Below are 25,477 nucleotides of genomic sequence, written 5' to 3'. Positions count from 1 at the left end.
TGTGGATTTCTCAATTTCTTCTTATAATTCAGTCATGTTTTGTTTCATTGTTGCATGGGCCTTAAGACTCTAGTATTGTGTTGCTATCGGTTTAAACTGTTGTATGTTCCTGGAGAATTTAACCCTTTATCATTATGTGGTGACTTTATCCCTAAACACGATTTTTGCCTTAAAGCCAAATAATAAACCAGTGATAATTAAAATATCATCGCTTCTAATGTATCTATACCAGCTTTCTTTTGGCTAGTATTTGCCTGGAACATCTTTTCCCATTCTTTTACTTTCATCTTTTTTGTTTCCTTGGTTTGTCTCCTTTCTGCAGCATATGGATTTTTTTATATTCAATTAAACCATTCTGCTTTACTCCCCTCAAAACATACCATTAGTTCCTTACATTTATTGATATTACTAATATACTTGGATTTATATCTTCCATATGATTTTTCATTTATTGTGCTTTTTCTATGATTTTTTCTCTTCCTGTCTTCTTTTGACATGATCAAGTATTTTTAATTCCATTTTTGCTCAATTGATTTAGAAGCTGTCAACTCTGTTTCTGTTCTTTTAATTCTTCTCCTAAAATGCTGACACACTTCTTAACAAAGTATCAATGTAACATTGCCATGGTTAGGAAGACCTGCTCAGAACCTGACTGCCAGATTGAATCACAACTCAGCCACACCCCACTGTGTCCCTTGGGAAGTCACTTTTGGCCTCCTGAGGGCCAGTTTTCCCCTTGGGCAAAATAGTGATGATAATAATATCAAACTCACAGGGCTGTTCTGGGGAATAAGTTAATTACCTAAAAAGGCTTAAGACCATGCCATGTGTAGAGCAGGCTTTTAAATTAACTGTAGTTATTGTTATTGCTGCTACGTTACTCTCACTCTCCTTCTAATACAAGAACTTTAGAATTCTTTAGCATGACCAATGACAAAACATTACTTCTTGATAATTTGATTCTTTTTCTTTACTCTTTAATTAGTCATTAGTGTTACTATTATTGTTTCATTCTGTATTTTTATAATTACTCTTTTATCTATTTCTTTACTCATTATTTCTCTTTCCTTATCAGTCCTTGATTCTAAGTTCAACTTCGTTCTCCCTGAATTACAAACTTTAGAAGTTCTTTCAGAGGAGATCTACTTTGGGTAAACTATCTGAGTTTTTGAGACTTGGCCGGGTTCAGTGGCTCATGCCTATAATCCCAGCACTTTGAGAGGCAGAGGCAGGCACATCACTTGAGGTCAGGAGTTCAAGACCGGCCTGGCCAACATGGCGAAGCCCTGTCTTTACCAAAAAATATAAAAATTAGGCAGGAGTCTTGGTGCATGCCTGTAATCCCAGCTACTTGGGAGGCTGAGGTGGAAGAATCATTTGAACCCTGGAGGCGGAGGTTGCAGTGAGCTGAGATCACACCACTTCATTCCAGCCTGGGTGACAGAGTGAGAAACACTCTCTCTCAAAAAAAAAAAAAAAAAAAAAAAAAAAGAAGGAAAGAAAGAAAAAGAAAATATGTATTTTCCTCTTTGTTCTTGACTGATTGATAGCTTAGCTTCACTGAGCAGAAGACCCTAGAAGGACTGCGATTTTTCTCTCAGCACTTTGGACAGAGTCAACATTCTGTCTTCTGGTCTATTCTTGCTTTGTAGGAATTTATCTCTTTGCAGTGGCTGCAACTTAAGATTCTATCTTTGTCTTTTGGGTTTCTATGGTTGCATTACACTGTGCCTATCATGGATTTGTTTTTATGTATCATGCTCAGGACTGTGCTTCCTAAAGTTGAGAATTCATGATTTTCCTTAATTCTTAAAAATTCATATGTTATCTTTGCCCTGTTTTCTCTACTTTCTCCCTCTGGGACTGATTTCAACAGTTAGTCCTGGTCAAGTCTCCCTCTCTTCATTCCCTTTCTTTGTCTCCTCCATGCCTTCTGGACATCCTCTTTAGATCTGTTTTCCAGATCCCTCTTCAGATGTGTCTCAACTGAAGCTCCCAGTCCCTGAGTGTTGAAATTCAATCATTAATGTTTTATTTCATGTTAGCTTTGATACTTTTTCAAACTTGCCTAATATCATGTTCTTTTCTTATGTCTTTAATTACTTATTTAATTTCTTCATTTCAATATTTATGTTTGTTTGTTTTTTTGAGACGGAGTCTCACTGTCGCCCAGGCTGGAGTGCAGTGGCATGATCTCCGCTCACTGCAACCTCTGCCTCCCGGATTCAAGCGATTCTCCTGCATCAGCCTCCTGAGTAGCTGGGATTACAGGTGCCCACCACCACACCTGGCTAATTTTTGTATTTTAGTAGAAACAGGGTTTCACCGTGTTGGCCAGGCTGGTCTCAAACTCCTGACCTCAAGTGATGTGCTTATAATGCAAGAACTAACATTTACACACTTGTTCATTTCCCCACTGTAGATTCAGTAAAAATGATGGAGTCTGTTGCAAAAACAAACTTGAATTTGCCCATCCTCTCGATCCAGTCCCCAGGTTTGTTTGCAGACCCCGTCAGTCCCAGCAGAACTAACGGGGACAGCCAGGCAGTCAGCATGGCCTACTTAGAGCCACTGAGTGTCTGTAGTACCTTGATGAGGATTCTGTCTTTAATACCAAAATGGGAGTCCCTCTTAGGAAATCAGACAACTATGTATGGTTTCAGACCAAGGTCCCTGGGCAGACCCGCCAGCCTGTGATCCAAGAGTCCCATGGGGCACTGGCACCAACCCCAGGAGTTTCAGGGATAATGAGTGTTGGGTGCTGTTGCACTCATGGTTGAGGAATCACAGCTTGTCGTAGATCATTTCTAGAAACTGTGCATAGATGTCTGGGATGCATTCCCTTCTGGGGTTGAATAGGAATTTGTAGTAGCCGACATCTGCACAAATTGCAGTGACCGCATTTGGCTCTGTTTCAAATGCATGGAGAGCCCAGGGGAACCTGAAACTTGGAGAAACCCCTTTGCAACTAAAGGATTTTGGAAGGAAACTAGCTGACACCAAATTGGACTGTTTATTCCTTCCTGGGTCTTCAGCTGCAAAAATGTGCACTGTGCTGTGGTCACTGGATATGCAGATGAAGGACTCATCTTGACTGAAGTTAATGCAGAAAACATTAGCTGCTTGAGATCCTCTTCATAGTTCCTGGATTAAATGTCCTGATGAGGTATCAAATATTCTTAAAAGGGTCCCTTTTGCGAGTGTGGTTGCAATTCTTGTTCCCTGCAGGTTGAGTATGATGCAGCTCAGGATGCCCTCAGGGCGGGAATGTCCACAGGTGGCTTCTCTGTGCTGGCCCAGTCCACGAGCTGAACATGGCCCGTGTGCGTGCCCGGCAAGGCCAGAAGAGAGTTGTTGCTATTGGGACAGAGGACAGAGGCCTTTAGGGTTTTAGGAGGTTTCAAAGATGTACAACTGATGGGGGTTCTGTGTGAGTGCAAACACCTTAATCATGGAGTCCAAAACAACCACAATTCTATCTCGCTGCAATTTGACTGCCTTGACTTCTGTAGCAAATTCTATTTCATTAACAGTCTTCTTTTTCCATCATCTCAGATCATCACTTTGTTGGGAAGGTATTTCGGCTTTTTTCCACCAACAACTAAAGCTAAATAGTTGCAGCAAAATAACATTTCATAATGACCAACTCTTCCTCCTAGAAATTTTTGTTTCTCTTTTTATTTTAATGGATTGGTGTTATAGACTCAGAATCCGTTTTCCATCCAACAAGCAAGGCATCCGTGGTCCTGGCTGAAGCCGGTGTAGAGCAGCTAGTTACTGTGGGAGTTACAGGGTAGGAGGATCATGGCGCCACTGGGCTGGCCCTCCCATTCTCAGCGAGCTGCCTGGGGAGGCTGGCTGGCTGGTCCGGTCCCACCAGGCTGGTGCTAAGGCCGCCCCAGGAATGGAAGTTTTATAGTATTGTCTTTATGAAGACAACTTTCTCTCAAGCCTGAGCACCATTTGCCCTGAACAAACATGTTTGTTTTTATCTTCTGGAAATTGTGAATTTGTTGACTGTATGTTTACCGCCCCGCCCCCACCTCCCGTTTTTTTTTTTGTTTTGTTTTTGTTTTTGTTTTTGTTTTTTGAGATGGAGTCTCACTCTGTCGCCCAGGCTGGAGTGCAGTGGCGCGATCTCCGCTCACTGCAAGCTCCGCCTCCCAGGTTCACGCCATTCTCCTGCCTCAGCCTCCCGAGTAGCTGGGACTACAGGCGCCCGCCACCATGCCCGGCTAATTTTTTGTATTTTTTAGTAGAGACGGGGTTTCACCGTGTTAGCCAGGATGATCTCGATCTCCTGACCTCGTGATCCGCCCGCCTCGGCCTCCCATGTTTCCCCCTTTTGAAGATACCAGCATGCTCAGATTCAAATTTTAGGTCCACCTCTGACAAAATGCCTAGAATGTTATCACGTGACCCCACTCTGTTTATTGTATACATATTTTCCCTCCTCTCAAATGTTGTTTCTCCCTATTAAGGTGTTGTTATACTCCCAATAAATATATAAACCTACTATGTACCCACAAAAATTAAACAATAAAAATTTAGAGGAAAAAAGATATTGTTATAGTAGTAGATATACTTTTGCAGGCCCACATTTTAAAAAATGAATAAAGGTGAGAATAACTCAAAATTTAGTAGCTGTAATAAGAGAAAAAAATAGCTTGCTTTCTGAAAAAGCTACAAGGAAAATACAATTCATAAGTTCCAGACAACACCACCAGCTACCAACATAACAAATCTTTCAGCCTGAGTGCAGGTCCCTTCTCTCATCCATCTGCCTTTGGCGTAGTTACAACGACAGAGATGGTACCTCAGCAGGCTGGCACCTTTTCTTGCTCAATGTTTGCTTTTAATTTTTATTTCATTTTTTAAAAATTTTTATTTTTTTGAGATGGAGTCTCACTCTGTCGCCCAGGCTGCTGTGCAGTGGCAGGATTTCCGCTGACTTCAACCTCCGCCTCCCAGGTTCAAGCAATTCTCCTGCCTCAGCCTCCCGAGTAGCTGGGATTACTAGTGCACACAACCATGCCTGGCTAATTTTTATATTTTTAGTAGAGATGGGGTTTCACCATGTTGGCAAGGCTGGTCTCGAACTCCTGACCTCAAGTGATCCACCCACCTTGGCCTCCCAAAGTGCTGGGATTACAGGCATGAGCCACCACACCTGGCCAATGTTTGCTTTTTAAACAAAGCAAAGAAAATTGAGATGAATTGTTCCAAAAGGTTTTAATTATCATGAATATCATAAGTCATACAAAAAAATAAAGAATAATACAACCAACACTCATGCACCTGCCATCCTATAGCTTAAACATACTATATCACATCTGACTATTACCTAGTCTGTCTTTCCCCAATTAGTGATGCCTCTATAGTGAGATCTATAAATGTTGGTTCTGTTTCTTTTGTTTCTAAAACTCTAGAACCTGTTCGGTACATATTGAATAAAAAAGCAACTTTTCACTGAAAGAGAAGGATAAGCGGACATCTTTCAACAGCAGAAAATGTATATCACTGCCTGTTCTTTTCCATCCACAAGGCTGAGGAGGGGATGAGGCTGACTCTCAATGGGGAGAAGTCAGCACCACCACCCTCCTTAAAGGATACCTGATGCTCACCAACTATGCAAAATAAAACCTCTCTTCTGGCTAAAAGGACCATGACACGAATGCCCAGAAAGACAAGTTGTTGTCTGTTCTCACCAAGTTCTTTAAAAAAAGGACTTTTTGTGACTCTAACACCAAGGTTTGGTGTTAGAATTAAATTCAAGGGACATGACATTGTCTTTGATTTTGTTATACACTTTGAGAAGCACATAAGGCTGAACTCCAGGAGATAAGAACCAAGGAGGGGACATAAAATCATAAATGTCCATAAACTCTGAATATGAAGCCACTCTACAGATACACAAAGTACATTTTTAGCTGAAACTTCATACAAGAAATATTGAAAGTAGACACTAAAGAAAAAATGCATTTAAAATTCATTTTAAATTAATAAAATATATTTAATTAATATTCAATCAATTAATGATAAAAATAGGGCCAGCTTTAAATAGTCAGTCTGTCAACAAATTTTGAGTATTGTCTGCTGACACTAGAGATATACTGGCACAGGACTTGTCCTCATGGAGCTTACAATCTAGTGAAAACAGATCAATGTTAAATTAGTAATTATAAGTAGATAACCAAATAATAGTGCTGTAAAGGAGAGGATCTGCATTAAAATGTCTGAAATCAAAAGCTGGGCACAGTGGCTCACACTTGTAATCCCAGAACTTTGGGAGGCTGTGGCGGGAGGATGGCTTGAGCCCAGGAATTCAAAACTAGCCTGGGCAACAAAGTGAGATGCCATCTCTACCAAAAAGAAAAAAAGAAAAAAAAATTAGCTGGATGTGGTGATGTGTGCCTGTAGTCCCAGCTACTTGGGAGGCTGAGGCAGGGTAATCGCTTGAGCCCAAGAGGTCAAGGCTGCAATGATCTGTGATCATGCCACTGCACTCCAGCCTGGGTGACAGAGTGAGACCCTGTCTCAAAAAAACAAAAAGCCTGAAATCAGTCATGAAAGTATCTACTGCAAAAGGTGACATAGACATGGATAAGAAAAACATATTCTTGATGACAAAAGTGACCTAATTTTTTTCTTTTTTTGAGATGGAGTCTTGCTCTGTCACCAGGCTGGTGTGCAGTGGCATGATCTTGGCTCACTGCAACCTCCACCTCCTGGGTTCAAGTGATTCCCCTGCCTCAGCCTCCCAAGTAGCTGGGACTACAGGCGCATGCCACCATGCCCGGCCAATTTTTTTGTATTTTAGTAGAGACGGGGTTTCACCGTGTTAGCCAGGATGGTCTCGATCTCCTGACCTCATGATCTGCCCACCTCAGCCTACCAAAGTGCTGGGATTACAGGTGTGAGCCACCGCACCTGGGCAAGTGACCTAATTTTTGTAGAACATGTCTTCTTACTTGTTTTCCATCATAATTAATATGATGGATTTGTCAGCGGAAGGTCTTGGAAATGGGGCAATGTGCCATCTGGGAAGTTCCCTCCTGCATGAAACTGGCCTGAGCAGGTGGATAAATCCATTACTTTAGGGCATTGTTCTCCTATCAGTTAGCTGATGAGGACAAGTCCACTCATATGATGTGGCAGTGCTGAGTCTTTGAAGAGGTTGCGTTTTTAATAAACAGTTCAAAACAATAAATCCCACCCCACCCCAACTAACTTCATTTGCCTCTTCTTTCGCTGATCTCAGGAACCACTGAGTCAGAGTTGTACTTTTTACCCTTAACTCTTCACAGCACGTGAGTGTGCAATCATTAGGCTCCATCTCAACAATCCTTGAGAACAGAGCACACCTCATCTTTCAAATCTCACCTAGTGCTGGGAACAACACAAAGTCCTACAAATGTGATAATGAAACAAACTGACCCTGAATCCCACAGGCTCTGAACAGATAAGTTAGGGAAGCCTGAGCCTGGAGCCTGCTCTCCAACTGAGCAGCAGGAGAGATGGGGTGGCACAGGCTTTCAAAAGATGCAGTGGGCCGCAGCGGGCAGACATTTGGCGGAGAAGTGACTGGAAAAATACAACCATCCAGGGGGAAGATGATGAAGGGACTGGGTTCACACATGGACAGCAGGCTTCAGAAGGACGCCAGCGGAATGAATGTGGAGTGGATGTACTCACTCTGCATTGCTCCAGAGGACAGGGTAAGACCCCAGGCTGGAAGTCATGGAGAAGCAGATAAGGCACACGCAAGCTCAGCACAGGGAGAAACTTCTTAGAAACTCAGCGGGATGGGTAACTTCATTAGAGAATGAGATTTCCTCACTGGACATTTTCATCTGGAGGCTGCAGGAGCAGTGGTCAAAGATGATACAGACAGGATCCCTGAATGCCAAAGTTCCTCCCTCGATAGGATTTGGAGGCTCTCGGGTGCTGGACCAACACCATCCTGTGGGCTTGTGGAGGGGAGGACGACCACCTGCATAAGCACAGCCATCACTGAGTGTAACTTCAGGCTCGTGAGCCATCCTCAGTGCATCAACTCAGTGGGGGACAAGGATGGAGGCCAGGGATGGGAAGCAACAGGAAAGGAATTGCTGGCCTGTGCCTTTGCTCAGAATATAAATATTCTGGTAGAAACTCCCCTCAAGGAATGTGGTCACAAGTTACCCTCTGGGCCCCTGAGCATAAACCCACATCATCATGTACATGGGAGGAGAGGAGCACCTTCTCATACCCAGGATCACTGGGCATAGACTCCCTTCTTCACTACAAAGGGGTTGGAGAGATCCAAAGATGCTCTCTAAAAACAAAGTAACAATGTGAGAAAATGGCAAAATAGGGACCTGGAGTAAGTTCAATCTTCCCAGTGAACCTCATTAAAAATTTCATCTGATTACAAGTGATTATACTTCAAATACCTACGGGAGCCTCACTGGATGTGGGTGCAGCATTCGTTCCTGAGGCCTCAGAACTGCTCTCCTGAGCACAGCCAGTGCAAATTTGCAGGGTGAGAAGTCAAAGGCAGAAGGAAGCAGGTGAGAGCATTCCCTGCCTCTAAAGAAAAAGAGCTCTCCTTATTCAAAACATCAAGTTCTACTGAACTAAGTTGCAGATCTTAACAATAATAAAGATCACTGTAAAAGAGAAACTTTAATGTATGCTAAACATTTTTTTTAGGAGGTAACATCCTGGTGTTTCTCAGATGCAGGTAAATCATGACCTTCCACATTCTCTTTCAACACAGGGAGCACCTGAGATCCTACAGACAGGAAACATGGGGAGGATAAATCCAATGATGTATGCATCAGGTACATGCCAAAGTTCACCTGTGAACAAAACAGCAACAACAACAAAAAAGGCTAGATTATTTTAGCAATTAAAATAACTTTGTAAATATTAATGTTTAACTAAAATCAAGTCAGATTTTTAAAGACATATACTGAGACTTGATATCTCCTATCTGTTACACAGTAGAATGCACTGGAACATTAAGAGAATCCTAACTTTAGACCCCAAAGATTCTCATCCTAAGGCATCCTTTCCCTGTGGTCACCCCACACTTCTTTCTTGCTGGGCACATCTCTGTCCCACATGCCCTGAACTTCCTGCAGAAGGAGCTTCTTCCTACTCTCAGCTTGTGACCACCATCAGGCCCATTTCCTGTTTGCTGCCTGATGTAAAAGGCTTTTGGGGAAGACAGTGGCAGAACTCTGCATTTTCCTTGAGAAAGAATGATGCAAGTTAATTTTGTCAAATTCTCCTGAATAAGGATGGAAGGTCCAAAATGAAGAGTAGGTAAGTCTGCTCAATGTTAACCATCAATGCAAGTGAGCCACTCAGGACCCTTTGGAGGACTTGACGTGCTCTCTGACCTGTTAGTTCCTGTGATAACATCTGTTGGACACCCTCATGTTCCAGGCCCCAGGCTAGGGGATAGGGCCAATTCCTCATGATTTGTACAAATGTGGGTGAAAAGTGCAGCCTCTGCACTCTCACTGCAACTGTTCCGTAAATCTAAAATTATTCCAAAATTTAAAAATAAAAGGTTCATCATGCACATGAAAATTGCAGTGATGCTGAGAAACACTATTTTCATGGATCTTAGTATTGTATTTGTGCCTTCATCTTTCTTCTCCTGGCAACCTGCATGGTGCAGGCTCAAGGTCCCCACACCCCAGACAACACAGCCTGCATTGACAGACATGCTGCTGTAACAGTCAAATGCACTACTCTGCAGGCCATTTCTATCCCATATTGGTAAGAAAACTTACATAAATCAAATGTCTATACTGTGAAACAAAACCCTGGCTTTGAAGAAACACAGGAAACAATGTAGCTCATTTTACCATGAATTAACTTGCCAGCTTATTACTGGAAGTAGATACAGTGTTTGCATTATTTCTGTTAATTTTCAAGAATTGTTCTATGTAGCCTGACTGCTTTTCTTGGCTTCCTGGAATTCTTTGAAAACAAAAAGTCCTAACAGAAAGTATAAGCCTGAAAATAAATCTTTCTAAAGAATCAACACATTGGAAGTTCAGTTTCTATAATCTGGAATTCATAACAACACTTTGTTGTTTTAACCCTCAAGAAAACGAATTTCCAGGCTTAATGAATGTATTTCCAGTTTAATGAAACGTACTGACTCTTTCTATGCAGCTACTCTATTCACATTAAGGCACTTTACTCTTCATGAGCTCTCTGTGTTAAAGAAAATAATGATCAAGACAATAGAATTACTTGTTTTTTTTGTACTCCATATCTCTTCAACAAGATTGGAAAGCATAAAAATACATGTAGTAAAACAAAAAAAAGTGAGAACTTGGATGGAAAGGAAAAATAAAATGAAACTACAAACAAGGATAGGTTAATGGTAGCCCAACAGCTTTGGATGGGCAGCAAATCCCCCATTTAAAAAAATAACTCTGCACTATTATGAACATAGTTCTGGTATTGATAACACCAGGATTGGAAACCAGGTGTCGTATTTTGCAATCACGCTTACCTTTGTTTCACGACTCTCAGAAAGTTTTTGGAAAACATGCTGGTTTCGTTGCCCAGTTTGCTGGTCGATGCAAATCATCTGGCATCTGTGACAAGGCCCCAAAACCTGGCAGGTGAGAAGGAAAACACAGCGTTGCCACAAAAGTGACCAGAGCCTTGCACCTCAGAGGGAGGAATCACACAGAAATGCCCAGTCCCCTAACTATGGAGAGCCAGAACGTGGCACCTGTTCACCATCTCTGCTGGGGAATCATCTGCATTTGTTTGTCAGCTAAAAGACCACTGCTTAAGGGCTTTGCAGACAAAGAAAAGAGGGACTGAGATCTTGACGGTTCTCAGGAAATGTTGGAGAATGGATTTGAGGAAGGAAAGCACTTGACTGGGAAGACAAATTGGAAAAAGAGAAAGGTCGCAGAAAGCCAGCACGGTGGCTCACACCTGTAATCCCAACACTTTGGGAGGCAGAGGCGGACCGTTCACTTGAGGCCAGGATTTCAGGACCAGCCTGGACATCATGACAAAACCCTGTCTCTACTAAAAATACAAAAATTACCCAGGCATGGTGATGCATGCCTGTAATCCCATCTACCCAGGAGGCTGAGGAAGAAGAATCACTTGAACCCGGGAGGCGGAGGTGGCAGTAAGCCAAGAACACACCACTGCACTGCAGCCTGGGCAACAGAGCAAGAAAGAAGAAAGAGGAGGAGGAGGTCGCAGAGCCAGCGCTGGCCCCTGTGAGAAGGTCATCAGAGAGAACTTTCATGTGTCAATGCCCGCTGACCCAGCAACTTCACATCTAAAAATCCAACCTAAGAAAGGAACCAGAAGCCCAACCACAGTCATGGACAAAGATTTATCCTCACATTGTTCATAATAGGAAAAACTTGTTAACATCATTAACGTCATATAGTGGAGAGAAATGGTTAAGTAAACCATGCTACATATATATGATGTATATGGTTCAGGCATTAAAATTATATCATGCAGGTATTAAAAGGAATCTATAAAAACCTTTAAATAAAATGGGGAATTGTTTTTATAACTGTAATAGGTAGGAAACAAAATTATTTTTAATATACATATCTGTATGCATATATATATATCCATACATACCCACGCCTACATGCCACACATACACAATACTTAAAACGCATTGTTACAGTTTCTTAACACAGGTCATACTGTCTGGTGGAGCTTAAAATCCCCCATAATATAAACATCAAAAAGAAAGCATGCAGCTCAGCAATAATGAGACGCTTCTTTCATTGCACATGTAAAAAGTGCAAAGGTACTTGATTTTCTTAAAACTATTTTCTCATAACCATTTTCTCCTCAGCTCACGCATGGGCAAATACAAATTATGCACTGAAATTAGAAACACTCACCTAATCTGGATGTGTCTTGGCCTGTTCCTGTTACTGGTGTGAAAGTTGCAGATACCAGGATGAAATCACTAATTAGACCTGAAGAAATTGGAGCCAGGATGGCATGAAGGCAGGGAGTTCATGCTTGCATTTCTGAGATAACGACTGTCTCAAGGACTTTCTAAAATAATCCCACAAGAAATTCCTCCAAGTCCTTCATGCATCTCATGCTTTTCATGATCCATGTCTTGCATGTATGCACGTATTTCTAGACCGGGTTTATCACTAGACATTCTTTAGTACTGCAGCAGTTCAGATAAGATGCTCTTAAAGGAACATTTGCCCAGTAACAGCGTCTCCACCAATGAACTGATGCCAATTCTGGCTGTGAGCCCCAGGAACCAATAAATTCTGTTTTCAAGCAGCTTGTATGAATTTATTTTTGCCAATAAAAGCTTTCCCTTACTCTCTCCTCTTCAGGTGCACCTGTGGCTTGCCATAGCTATGCATCCTAGTTTATAATCCTTTTTCTTACTCCTGAATAAATTCGTCACATTAGGAGATCATTTTCTCTGGTGTGTTTTTTAAATTTTATTTTGTTTTTGTTTTTAATTGGGAAAAGTTTTCAATTAGCAATAATCACACCTCAGATAAACCTCATTGGCTCTGATACTGGCACTGTACAAAGCTCTAATTTTTTTTTCAGGTTGACGCTCACATCCTGCACTGGGTACTAAATCAGTGGAAATATATGCTCCCTGTGGTACCGAAGTCAAGATTCCCAAGCCACGTAAGCATCCAGAACTTGCTGGAAAGGAGCTCTACCAAGGACTTGGCAAACCTGTGACCTCTCCAGATATCGTTTCCTTGTCTAGATTCTTGGCTGTATTTGGTGAGAACTATATCAGGGATACAGGGACTCAAGCCCAGGCCTGGCACTTGACCGTGCTCAAGAGTGGAAACTATCACTATTATACACGAGGATCCGTGCAGTGGAACGAGGCTTTTGTAACGCCACAAAGCTGTGCCCTCGAGAAGCCAGTGTGGCTCTCAGTTTCCTGCACCCTCTTACCTCTTTGCCTAGAAAACAGCTGATGCATGGGGCCAGCTCCTGCAGAAAGGATGCCAGGGCCCTGCAGCTCACACCAGCCCCAGCCTCTAGCAGCCACCCAACAGGCAACAACTTCTGTAAAAATCCTGTCACTTCAATGAAAGGCCCTCTTAGAACAGTTTCTCAAACTAGCAGAAGAAAGGGGCATTTTCCGGACACTATTTTCTTTTACCTTTTTTTTTCTTTGTGAGGTGAAGTTTCACTCTTATCACCCAGACTGGAGTTTCACTCTTGTCACCCAGGCAGCTCTCTGCAACCTCCACCTCCTGTGTTCAAGCAATTCTCCCACCTCAGCCTCCTGAGTAACTGGGATTACAGGCACCAGCCACCACGCCCACCTAATTTTCATATTTTTGGTAGAGACGGGTTCCGCATGTTGGTCAGGCTGGTGTCAAACTCCTGACCTCAGATGATCCGAGCACCTCAGTCTCCCAAAGTGCTGGGATTATAGGCATGAGCCACCACACCCAGCCCCAAACACCAATACAAAGAAAATAATTTTCTTAAAACATCTTCATTTTAAAGCTTCTTTTCTGGTATTCTTAGCAACTAGTATTTTAAAAACGTGTTTACTAGCATATATATTCATTAAAAAACAAGTCAAACAATACAGAAGCTTGAAGAATTAAAAGAGAAAGTACTCAGCAGCAGTGGTCCCCCTCTCCCCATCCACAGAGACAGGTGCTGCTCATGGGCTGCAGACCATCCCAGGACACCCCAGATTGTCCCCGGCCATCCTAGGACATCCAAACCATCCCAGACCATCCCAGACTGTGGCATGTAACTGCACACAACTGTGTATGTGCACCTGTGTAAACACACTTGCTGGGATCTCAGAGCCCACTTGGGTTTCTTTTGCAATTACTCTGCAATATGCAAGGACATCCTTCCAGTCAGGACATAGAAAGCCACCTCATCCTTGCATTTTGCAATTTTCACAATGGATGGCCTGGCATTCCATGGGTTGAAACACTTAGTTCTTCTCCTTTGAAGCCATGTGAATAGTTTCTAATGCTTTCCTGTGATCAATAATTTTGCAATAAAGGCCTAATTCACATAACTGTCTTTCCTTTTCATTTTTTTTTGTAGTATCAGTCTCCCAAAATGAAATTATAAGGTCAACAGGAATAAAAAATATTTATGACTTGATAACATCCAGTAAAAAATTGTTTTCCAAAAGAGATGTGCTAGTTTCACAGTAATTGCTTCAGCACTGAGTATTATCATCAACAAACATCTTTTGAGCATTTGCTTTTTTTTGAGACAGGGTCTTGCTCTGTCACCCAGGCTGGAGGGCAGTGGCTTCATCATAGCTCACTGCAGCCTTCATTTCCCAGGCTCAAGCAATCCTCCCACCTCAGCCTCCTGAGTAGCTGAGACCACAGGGATGTACCACCATGCCCAGCTAATTTTTTAATATTCAGTAAAGATGAGGCTATTTTGCCTAGGCTGGTCTCAAACTCGTGAGCTCAAGTGATCCTCCTTCCTTGGCCTCCTAAAGCATTGGGATTTCAGGCATGAGCCACTGTGCCCAGCCAAGCATTGACTTTCTTGAAAGGCACAGTATTGCCAAGCGTGGTGGCCTATGCCTATAATCCCAACACTGGGAGGCTGACGCCAGCACATCACTTGAGCCCAGGAGGTTGAAACCAGTCTGGCCAACATGGTGAAATCCCATCTCTACCAAAAATAAAAAATTTAGCCAGGTATGGTGGTGCACACCTGTAGTCACAGCTACTCAGGAGGCTGAGGCAGGAGGATTGCTTGAACCCGAGGGGCAGAGGTTGCAATGAGCCAAGATTGCACCACTGTACTCTAGCCTGGACAACAGAATAAGACCCTGTCTCAAAAAAAAGAAAAGAAAGGTGCAGTATTAACCATATCTTATGCTCTTTAATGCTCGTGCTGGACTAATGCATATAGCTATTATTGATTGATTGATTGACTGACAGGATCTTGCTCTGAGACCCAGGCTAGAGCACAGTGGGGCAATCTTGATTCACTACAGGCTTGAGCTCCTGGGCTCAAGCAATCCTCCCACCTCAAGGAGCTGAGACTACAGGTGCACACCACCGTGCCTGGCTAATTTTTCGTGTGTGTGTTTGTGTGTGTGTGTGTGTGTGTGTGTATGTGTGTGTGTGTAGAGAGACGAAGTCTTGCTATGCTGCCCAGGCTGGTAAAAGTAATTTTATACTTATTTTAATACTTGTATTAGCGTTTCTATGGGATAGATTTCTACAAGTGAAATTATTGAGTCAAAGGGCATGCATATTTTGATTTTTACTAGTTGCGGTCTATTAAGAATGGTGACCTAAAGAAAGCAAAGCCTGCTAAGTCATCTCAGAAAGGTTCCTTAAAGAGTCTTCCTTATATTTATGTCTCGAGATACCTGGAGAGGCACAGGTGCTACTGTTGCCAGGTAAGTTTCTGAGAGTAATCTCAGTCTGGTTCTAGTTCTCTTCCCTTTTTTTTCTTCCTTTCTTCCTCCCTCTCACTCTCCACCTATCTGATAATGTATATTTAGTGTCTATTTTGTTCCCAGCAGGATGTGTAACAGTAGGCATTTTTTTTTAAAACATGGCAGAGACAGAGGGATAGAAAATAAGGAAGAGTAAGTAAGGATGGAGGGATGAGGGAAACGGCAGGAGGGCTAGTGCCCGAGATGGGCTTGTGGGAGAGAATGTAGGACATAATATAGATTACTTGTCAAGGGGGAGCCACTGCCAGGGTAAGAGGAAGTCTAGGGAGTTAAAAACATCAAAAACATCATTGGAACATTTTATTGTGCCATGCAATTTATTTCCTATACCCCAGGTCTCTAAAATTCCTTAATAAAGATTCAAATGACTGTTTACTGCTTTCCTAGATGTTAGAGTGGTGTTCCTTCTGAGTACAGAGCCTGAATACAAGGTAGCTCGTTATAGTCAGTTTATACCAGTGGCTAATTACACTACCACAGGTTGAGTATTCCTTATCCAATATGCTTGGAACCAGAAGCATTTTGAGATTTTTTTTAAATTTTGGAATATTTACATTATATATCTCTGGTATACTTAACCAGTTGAGCATTCCTAATTTGAAAATCTGAAATCCAAAATGCTCCAGTGGTCATATTCTTTGAATGTCATGTCAGTGCTCAAAAAGTTTTATATTTTAGAGCATTTCAGATTTCAGATTTTTGGATTAAGGATGTCCAGCCTGTATTATAAAAATAATTTCAGCCCCCACTAAAGAACAGAGCACATTCTCTGGCATTAGATATTCCTTATCTCTCCTGTCCATTTCTTCCCTCAACAATTACTTATTGAGCACTGACTCTGGGCCAGTTTTGTCGTTCAAGGCCATAGAGGTACAGCAGGGAATAAAACAGACTTGGTCTCACCCTCCTACACACCGCAGGAATAAGCAGAACGTGACCCTGCGGCAGGTCAGGGGCATCCTTTCCAAGAAGGTGACATCTGAGCTGAGACCCTTGGACAACATGCCAAGCAGAAGGGATGGCAAGGGCTAAGGCAGGAAGGGTGGCTGTTTAGGGAACAGAGAGAAGGTCACTGTGACAGAGGCAGAGAGGGAAGGGGTGATGAGCTCAGAGACAGTGGCATCTCGTAGGGCCTTGTCAACCATGTGAGGAGCACAGATTTTAGCCTAAGACCTTTCGCCTCTTTCTCATATCTTTGAAGCCCATAGCCAAAGGTTTTGGGAGTCCAAAGCCAGGGAGAGAGGACATCGTGGTGGCTTTGCCTCTGACAATCTCCTTCCCAGCCACCAGCAAAGGCAGAAAAGGTGAAGCGTGTGGAGGAGTGGGTGGCCATGGGCAAAGAAGCACCACCAGGCTTTTGGGCCTCCCTCTACAAGCTCCAGACTGCCACAAAGTCCAACAAGTTTCAGGAGGATGACAGTCTCATGACACAAGCATTCCAAAAAACCAGAGTTTAAGTCTGGACATAACGACAGCACAGAGGCAGTGCCGAGCCCTCGCACACCTTCTGTGGCTTGTGCGAAACTGACTGCTACCATCCTCTTGGGGAATAAAGGATGGATTATTCCATGGGGTGTCTTAGAAGGCTGAGCTTACATAACTTCCCACCAAGATTTTGTAGTTAAGAGACAAGGACAGGGAGGGAGACCCACCTGCAGCTATCCAGGTCTGGGATTGAGGTCAATCTTCATTGACAACCCTGGAGGAAGGATAATAGAACTTCCCCAAACTTACCTGGAAACGCAAAGAGCCAATTGAAATCTCATCCCATTTCTCTTCTTCAAAAGCCCTTTTTCCATTGATAATAATATTGGCACGAAAACGCAAGCTGAGATCCTTCACTGAGAATAATTCATCCTTTCCATTCTCATCACTGTTTAAAGCAACCAAAAAGAGTAAGTGGGGGGAGGATGGCAGATAATTGTACCACTATAATAATTCATCATGCCTGCCATGTAACACCTAACTTCATCAGCTCTACTGTGGCCTGTGCCCTGGATAATCAAAACAGACTTTTACCATGAGTGCAAGGCCAAGAGACACCCATCTGCTAAACAGGCATCAGGGCCTCCCCTGGGATACGGTCCCATCTCCAGTGAGAGGCCCACAAGAGCCAGGCAAAGGGCGAGCAGATCTTAGCTGAAGAGATGAAGGACTTTGGAAATCAGAAGAACAGAACTCCAGTGAAAAAGGAACTTCTGAGAACATACCAGTTCTATAACGTGGGGCGGCATAAGGCATTTAAAAACCTGTCAACAGGCTTAATGATCAAAGACCTAAGAAGCACTGAGATCTCATTCCCTTTTCCCCCCCTTCTTTTCACAGGTGTTGAGATCTCACTCTTTTTTGGGGGGGGGTATTAAAACATTATAAATAAAGAAGATAGTATTTCCTAATTTCCATTCTATTTGCAGTTTAACATCTGCTATTTTTCTAATTCCTTTTTTTTGAGACAAGGTCTTGCTCTGTCACCCAGGCTGGAGTGCAGTGGCACAATCTCAGCTCATTGCAGCCTTGACCAGGATCCCAGGCTCAAGTAATTCTCCTGCCTCAGCCTCCCAAGTAGGTGGGACTACAAGCATGTGCCACCATGCCCAGCTAACTTATTTTTACTTTTTTTAGAGATGGGGTCTCACTATATTGCCCAGGCTGGGTTTGAACTCCTGGGCTCAAGTGATCCTCCCACCTCAGCCTCTCAAAGTGCCGGGATTACAGGTGTGAGCCACCATGCCTAGCCTATTTTTGTAACTCTTATTTTTGTAATTTTTATTTATTGCCATGAGGTTCCAAAAAAAAATGGCCCTCTGCACCCCCCACCCCCACCCAGAAGAACGCACTGAAAATACATCTTAAAACTTCTCCGACAAAAGAACACATCCTGTATGATCCCACCATATTAAGTTGAAGAATGGGTGAAACTAGCTATGGTGAAAGAAGTCAGAATAGTGGTGACCTTCAGTGAGGTTGACTGGGATGGGATACAAGGGAGGTTTCTGGAGTACATTCTTAGCTTGATCTAGGTAGTGGTAGTTGCTGAAGTCCCAAAACACTTAACGTGTTTATCAGCAGATACTTTGCCTCATTCACCAGAGAAAGGGTGGCTGTTGTACCAGGAGATTGATCTGAAAATGATGGAGCATAGGCGTATACATCTGTAAAACTTTATTTAACTGTGTACTGATGACTTTTGCACTTTTTTGTGCTTCAGTCAATTTTTAATTGCTTAAGTTGGTGTGAGATAAATCCTCAGGCATGGTTAGAGTATGCCCCAGAGACAGGGTTGAAAGACTATGGGGTTGGGAAGGAGGAGTCCCAATCTCCTTTGAATGGCAAACAACGTATGAAAAGTCAGAGACCGGGATACCTGAGTCTGGTTTTGCCACTTACTAAGGGCAACTCCCACAACCTATGAGGACCACAGTTTCCTCATCTGCAACAAGAGGATTAGCACTTTTCCAATCCTGAAATCCTTTGATTCTGGATCAACTCTCTGGGTTATAAACCCTCACTTTGGGCTTCGTAAAAGGGCATGTCTTATGTCCAAAAGCTATCATGGTTAACATGTGCATGATAGAGTCCCTCAAATTTGCAAATAAAGCACAGAGAAATACCTAGCAGGGGACCCTAGCTCTGCTCTTGGATCAGCTGCCCAGGGGGTCCACCCTGCTATAAACCAGATGGTGGGGAACGTGGCCCCTCCTGGTAGGAACTGGGGTTACAGAAAGCCTCTCCCCACCTCCTATCTTTCCACACCAAGAACCCCAAAAAACTGCATACCCACTTTTTCCAGGACTCTGGATGCCTGAGGAGAAGGGTCCCTCAGTGCCAGGAGAACTCAGTGAATACCCAGAGAACATGTGGCTGCATCACACTTTTGCTCTCAAAGATAGCGAGCTGGGCCACAGTATGAGAATGATGTTGTATGTTTTCAACAATGGATAGAAACAAGAGTGACTACAAATAGCCCATCCCTGCAGAGGCGGACGACGTGGCTTAGTCAGCTTTATTAAACTGTATTTGTATGTCTTTGCAAATATGTATGTGTGTGTACTTGACCACGTGGTGCATGACAGTCACAGGACCCCCAGTTCACAGTGCTGTTAGGGGTGAGCCACTAACAACACTCATCTCTGGCCTGTGGACCAGGAATGAGGAGCCTGTCCCAGTCACCCTGTGGCATGAGGGCTGGGTGATTTTTCCTCATTGCCTGGCTACCTTGGGACTTCAGTTTGCTCTAAAGAACAACGAGAGGGTTGGCCCAACCATGACCCTTTCTGGAGCTGACCTCCCAATGCTGTTAGGGTCCTTGGGAGAGCACTGGGTGGGAGTGGGCAGGGAGGGGTGCTAATTCCATCTGTGGTGCATCTTTCAAATAAAGTGTGCCTGCAGTTACAACTTTAAAAGCTTTCATAACCACTCTTTTTTAGCCTTTAAAATGACTGTGTGAAGTAGGGCAGAGATCCTCGGGGACAGGGGATAGTGGGAGGCTGGGCAATAAAAGTTAGTCAAGTTGGTGGCAATTCAATTAAAACAAACATTAAGAAATTGAATGATTAAAAAGTGAGAGCTAGGGGTTCTCCATTAACCATCTTGAGGATATCAAAAAGGATCTTTGTAAGATAAAAGATAACCCTCTATAAAGATGAACAGAAGCTGGATGAAAGAGCCTGCTTACTTCTCAGGGCCTCAGTTTCTCATCTGTACATGAAGCAGGGCTGAACTTCATGACTCTCAGATCTCTCCTCTCCAGGCAGGTGCCAGGCCCTGCTCCCAGTGGCAAATGGTTATGCTTGTCTGCTAGCCCCGAGGTATGAGGTCTTACCTGGTGTTTAGTTGCCGGTGAAGTTCCAAAATACTGGATGTGTTGATCAGCAGATACTGTGCCTCATTCACCAGAGAAAGGGTGGCCATTGTACCAGGAAGTTGATCTGAAAATCATGGAGCATTTAAAAGAAGAGTTGCTTTCTCAGCATGCCAGTGAATCATGTTTCCATAGACTTGTATTTTTTTAAAAGGTAGAGACTATTTCTACAAGGGAAAAAAAGTGACGTCCTGGCAATAATAAAAATGTCCTAAGCGTGGTGCATATCTCTCAATAAAGAGGGAAAAGGAGATCCTAGAATACTCTGTTTAAAATAACCTGGAGAAAATAACAATAAGGGCTGGGCACAGTGGCTCAGCACTTAGGGAGGCTGAGGTGGGAGGGTTACATGAAGCCAGGAGTTCGACACCAGCCTGACCAACATGGTGAAACCCAGTCTCTACTAAAAATACAAAAATTAGCCAGGTGTGGTAGTACACACCTGTAATCCCTGCTACCCAGGAGGCTGAGGCAGGAGAATCACTTGAACCCGTGAGGCGGAGGTTGCAGTGAGCCGAGATCACGCCACTGCACTCTAGCCTGGGTGACACAGCAACACTCTGTCTCAAAAAAATTTAGAAAATTAAAAAAATAAAATGAAAAATGCTGAGATGAAATTGTTCCAGCAAATTAGACTTGGAGGCAAGACTTCAAGGAGGAGGGATGACAGCAGGCGCATCCTTCCCCTGGATAGGACGGAGCAAGGCAGAGAGCCCTGGTGAGGGCAAAAGGCCCAGGGAGAGCTTCTGAATCTAATCAGGGAAAAGCTGTTTGCCCTTGGGCAAGTGCCAGATATTGAGTTTAGAAATAGATAGTAGATGTTTAAAAACTACTAAAAGGGAGGGCTAGGCGCGGTGGCTCACTCCTGGAATCCCAGCACTTTGGGAGGCCGAGGCAGGAGGATCACCTGAGGTCGGGAGTTCGAGACCAGCCTGACCAACATGGAGAAACCCCATCTCTAGTAAAAATACAAAATTAGCTGGGTGCGGTGCCACATGCCTTTAATCTTAGCTACTCAGGAGGCTGAGGCAGGAGGATCTCTTGAACTCAGGAGATGAAGGTTGCAGTGAGCCAACATCACACTATTGCACTCCAGCCTGAGCAATAAGAGTGAAACTGCGAAACTCTGTCTAAAAAAAAACAAAAAAAAAAACTACTAAAAGGGGAACGAAACTATTGAAAGAAAATATTAAGTGTATTCAGAATAGCTGGCACCCTATCACCCGGTTCCCATCTCCCTTTGGCAGGCCTGGCATCACTATCATTGTCCAAGATATTGAAGAAAAGGTTTGCCTGGACCAGGACCTACTGAGCTGTTTCCAAATCAGGTGTGTGGACCCCAGAGTAGACGCAAACGGATACTTTTGAGAGAATTGCCCTCCAGATCTGCCACTTGCATATATCCTCTTTGCTAAAATGGCTCTGCCAGAGAAGGGAGGTGCAATCCCAGCCCTGTCCACAAAGACCCTTCCTCTTTCACGAGGAAAGGCCAAGGTCTCCTAAAGCACACTCCCTCAGGGACCAACAATCTCCAGAGTGGAAGACAAAAGCCCCATTCAAAACCCTGGAGTCCGAGCTGAGAAAATAAAAGTCTCTAAAGCTTGGGTGAATGATCCTCCTGTAGGTCAGATGGATTCCAATTATTTGCTGTCCACAAAACTGCAGGACCTAATTAAGTTGTCAAGAGACAGATGATGAAAGGCATTTCAATCTTAGCGCCCAGTGCTTCGGTCACATACTTCAGAGGAAAGGTTTGAGTGACACTGCACTAACGAAACTCCTTTCCCTAGCCCTTTATTTAAGCGTCTCAGAAGAGACCCGAGGCTGAGCACCAGCTATTCTGGCCATGAGTGACAGTCATTCATGGGAATAGGAACCAATGGCAGGGTGCCCAGCCACCTCATTACGAGGCTCATTTTCGCTAATTTTTTTCTTACGTTTAATAATTATTTTTCAAAATGTATAATATACTTATGTTGATTTGATCAACTGTGTACTACTAAAAATTATGGGCTGGGTGCAAAGGCTCATGCCTGTAGTCCCAGCACTTTGGGAGGCCAAGGTGAGAGGACTGCTTGAACTCAAAAGTTGGAGACCAGCCTGGGCAACATGGCGAAACCCCATCTCTATTAAAAATAAAAAATAAAAAATAAGAACTCAATGCAGAAGAAATTTCCTAGCACTTAAACTCTTACAATCACAATAAACTTTAAAAAATGTTTATCCATGTCAATTTATATACACATTTTAATTTCACAGAAGTATGATAGGGTAGTAGTCAATGAAAGATTTCCAAGCACAGAATATATAACACTAAGATAAAATTCTGTTGAGGACATGGAAAGGAAATACAAGTTGCAGAAGGAAAAGGAAAGAAATAAAAGACTGACCACTAAAAGACAGTTCATTCATATATATATGTGTGTGTATATATATATATACACACACATATATATGAAAAGGAAAGAAATAAAACTGACTATTAAAGGACAGTTTGTTCTCTCTCTCTCCCTCTCGCTCTCTCTCTCTATACACACACACACACACACACACACACACACACACAGAAATAATGTATTTTGTAATGAATACTCACGAGATTCAAATTGTTGTGGTTTAAAAAAATGCTGCAGTATTGAGATTCTACTGGCTTTGTTGAAAAGAACAATGTACAAGTTTAAATTTAAAATGACAATGTTTACAATATACTGGAAATCACATCCTTTGTAGCTGTTTAAACTATTTTTAAAATTTAGATGACAACGTAAAAATTTTAGTATGAGTGAGGAATATAGTTTTAAAAAATCCTTCTAAGGTATACCAACTCAAAAAACTGTTTCAAGACCAATGGCTTAGACTGCCAGAGAACATGGGACCCTAAGGGGTGTCCTCTAAGTGTAAGCAGTCACAAGCTGACACTCCCTGATTCTGCATCGTGCAGGGAGCAGGAAGACAGGCTTTCTTCTTTCCTCTGCACCTACCACCTTTGTTCCACCAAGGCCCCATCTCCCACCAGGACAGTCCCAGCTGCCTCCCACCTGTGCCTTTACTGCCTGAGTTTCCCACTCGATGCAGCCCCCTCGCCAAGTCAGGGCTGACTTTCTAACATAAGCAGTGTTATGAAGCTTCTCGGCTTAGAATCCTCCAGTGAGTTCCGCAGCCACAGGTAAAGGACTACTGACTCCTCAGTGGCACACTCAACCCTTCTCCCCATCTATCCCCCGTCACTCCCCTGCTCACATCTGACCCTCTAAACCCTTCTCTGAGCCCATGAATGCCAAGCCCTGCCATGCTGCTCCCTGGTAACCATCCTGCCTGTGACTGCCTGAAAAATTCGTACTCTCCTTTTTTTTTTTTTTTTTTTTTTGAGACAGAGTCTTGCTCTATCACCAGGCTGGAGTGCAGTGGCGTGGTCTTGGCTCACTGCAACCTCTGCCTCCTGGGTTCAAGCAATTCTCCTGCCTCAGCCTCCCAAGTAGCTGGGATTACAGGCACGTGCCACCATGCCCGGCTAATTTTTGTATTTTTAGTAGAGATGGGGTTTCACCATGTTGGCCAGGCTGGTCTTGAACTCCTGACCTCGTGATCCGCCCGCCTCGGCCTCCCAAAGTCCTGGGACTACAGGCGTGAGCCACCGCGCCTGGCCTCCTACTCTCCTTTTAAGATGCAGCTCCAAACTCACCTCCTCCCTGAAGCCCTCTGTGACTCATTCCAGGTGTAGAGGATTCTGCCCTTCGCATAGACCTTTATTACATGTCTTACGTTGCAGCATTGCTATCTGCTGGCAATTGATCTCACCAACCGAGACTCCAAAGGACCAGGACTAAGGCTTAATTATCTCAGCCAGCCTCCTGAAAACCCAGTAAACCCCAGGTAGGCAATGGGTGCTATGAATAATTGGCACTTAGAGATTTCACTGCTGCTCACTTCTCCAGATAATTTACAAGGGTGGTACACAGGTCCTGACAAATCCTACTCCTTTCATGCCTCTACCCCTGGAAATGCCTATTTATCTCTCCCCTTTAATCATGTCTCTAAGTTTATCCATACCCCAACCACCACCATCTAACTTCAATAAAATGAGTATAAATCTATTCCCCTTTTCTATCACACAGCAACTCAAATTCTTAACAGCTTATGGCGTGAAAATCATCAGAACTTTAAAAACTCTAAGTACATTACATCCTTTGACTCCTCTCTATAGCATACACTTTCAGGGATTTGTAGGTTAAACTATGCAGGGCCTTAGACCCAGTTTTCAGTCCATATATGGTCAAATGCCATTTGGTTTATTTATGTTTTAGAAACATGAAACATAAAATATTGCTGTCGGCCAGGCTGGAGTGCAGTGGTGTGATGATAACTCACTGCAGCCTCGAACTCCTGGGTTCAAAAGATCCTCCCATCTCAGTCTCCCAAGCAGCTGGGAATACAGGTGCATGCCACCACACCTAGCAATTTTTTTAATTTTTTTTTGAGACAGAGTCTCGCTTTGTCACCCAGGCTGGAGTACAGTGGTGTGATCTCAACTCACTGCAACCTCCACCTCCCAGGCTCAAGTGATCCTCCCACCTCAGCCTCCCAAGTAGCTGGGACTATAGGCATGCACCAGCATACTTGGCTCATTTTTGTATTTTTTGAAGAGATATGGTTTCATAATTTTTGTATCTTATTTTGCAGATATAGAGTCTTGCCATGTTGCCCAGGCTGGTCTTGAACTCCTGGGCTTAACCAATCCTCCCTCCTCAGCCTCCCAAAGTGCTGGGATTACAGGTGTGAGCTACCACGCCCAAACTCTAAATGCTATTTGGATTACAAACTAGTTCCTCTGGGAACTGATCACTAGGCCAGGTAATATCTGAACAAACTGGTAATCATTCATTCATTCATCTAGCCATGTATTGAGCAACTATGTGCCAGGTGCTATTTTAAGCATGGGGAGACAGCACTGAAGAAAACAAGCAACAATCCCTATCCTCATAGAGATTGCTTACATCTACTAAAAGGAAAACAGAACAAAATAAATGAGCAAAATATATAGCAAGAAGAATGTGAAAAAAAAGTGCCACTGAGAAAAATGAGACAGGGAAGGTTGCTACGTTGCTGCAGATTCAGGTACAGGGTGCTGTTCTGAAGAGGGT

General features: G+C 43.3%; 1 protein-coding gene and 2 pseudogenes across 3 annotated transcripts in view; all 3 read right to left on the bottom strand.

Annotated features, from left to right (window-relative positions):
• Positions 1-2,692: 2,692 nt before the first annotated feature.
• LOC134808599 (WD repeat domain phosphoinositide-interacting protein 3-like) lies at positions 2,693-3,893 on the bottom strand (annotated as a pseudogene).
• A 4,755-nt stretch (positions 3,894-8,648) lies between these two features.
• MOCOS (molybdenum cofactor sulfurase) overlaps positions 8,649-25,477 on the bottom strand; it is an 81,003-nt gene continuing 64,174 nt past the window's right edge. For all 3 annotated transcript variants that reach the window (XM_512097.9, XM_009433903.4, XM_063795614.1), the window contains 4 exons: positions 20,298-20,403; positions 17,210-17,348; positions 10,523-10,627; positions 8,649-8,843 (listed from right to left, as the gene is read on the bottom strand). In XM_512097.9, the coding sequence (XP_512097.3) occupies positions 8,691-8,843; positions 10,523-10,627; positions 17,210-17,348; positions 20,298-20,403 (503 nt within the window). In that variant the 3' untranslated portion in view covers positions 8,649-8,690. The remainder of the gene's footprint in view (positions 8,844-10,522; positions 10,628-17,209; positions 17,349-20,297; positions 20,404-25,477) is intronic.
• Positions 12,455-12,575, bottom strand: LOC112206328 (U4 spliceosomal RNA; annotated as a pseudogene).

The sequence above is a fragment of the Pan troglodytes genome, chromosome 17 (assembly GCF_028858775.2).
Source record: "Pan troglodytes isolate AG18354 chromosome 17, NHGRI_mPanTro3-v2.0_pri, whole genome shotgun sequence".
NCBI lineage: Eukaryota > Metazoa > Chordata > Mammalia > Primates > Hominidae > Pan > Pan troglodytes.
The sequence above is the reverse complement of the archived record's forward strand: the minus strand, read 5'-3'. Positions and strand labels throughout refer to the sequence as shown.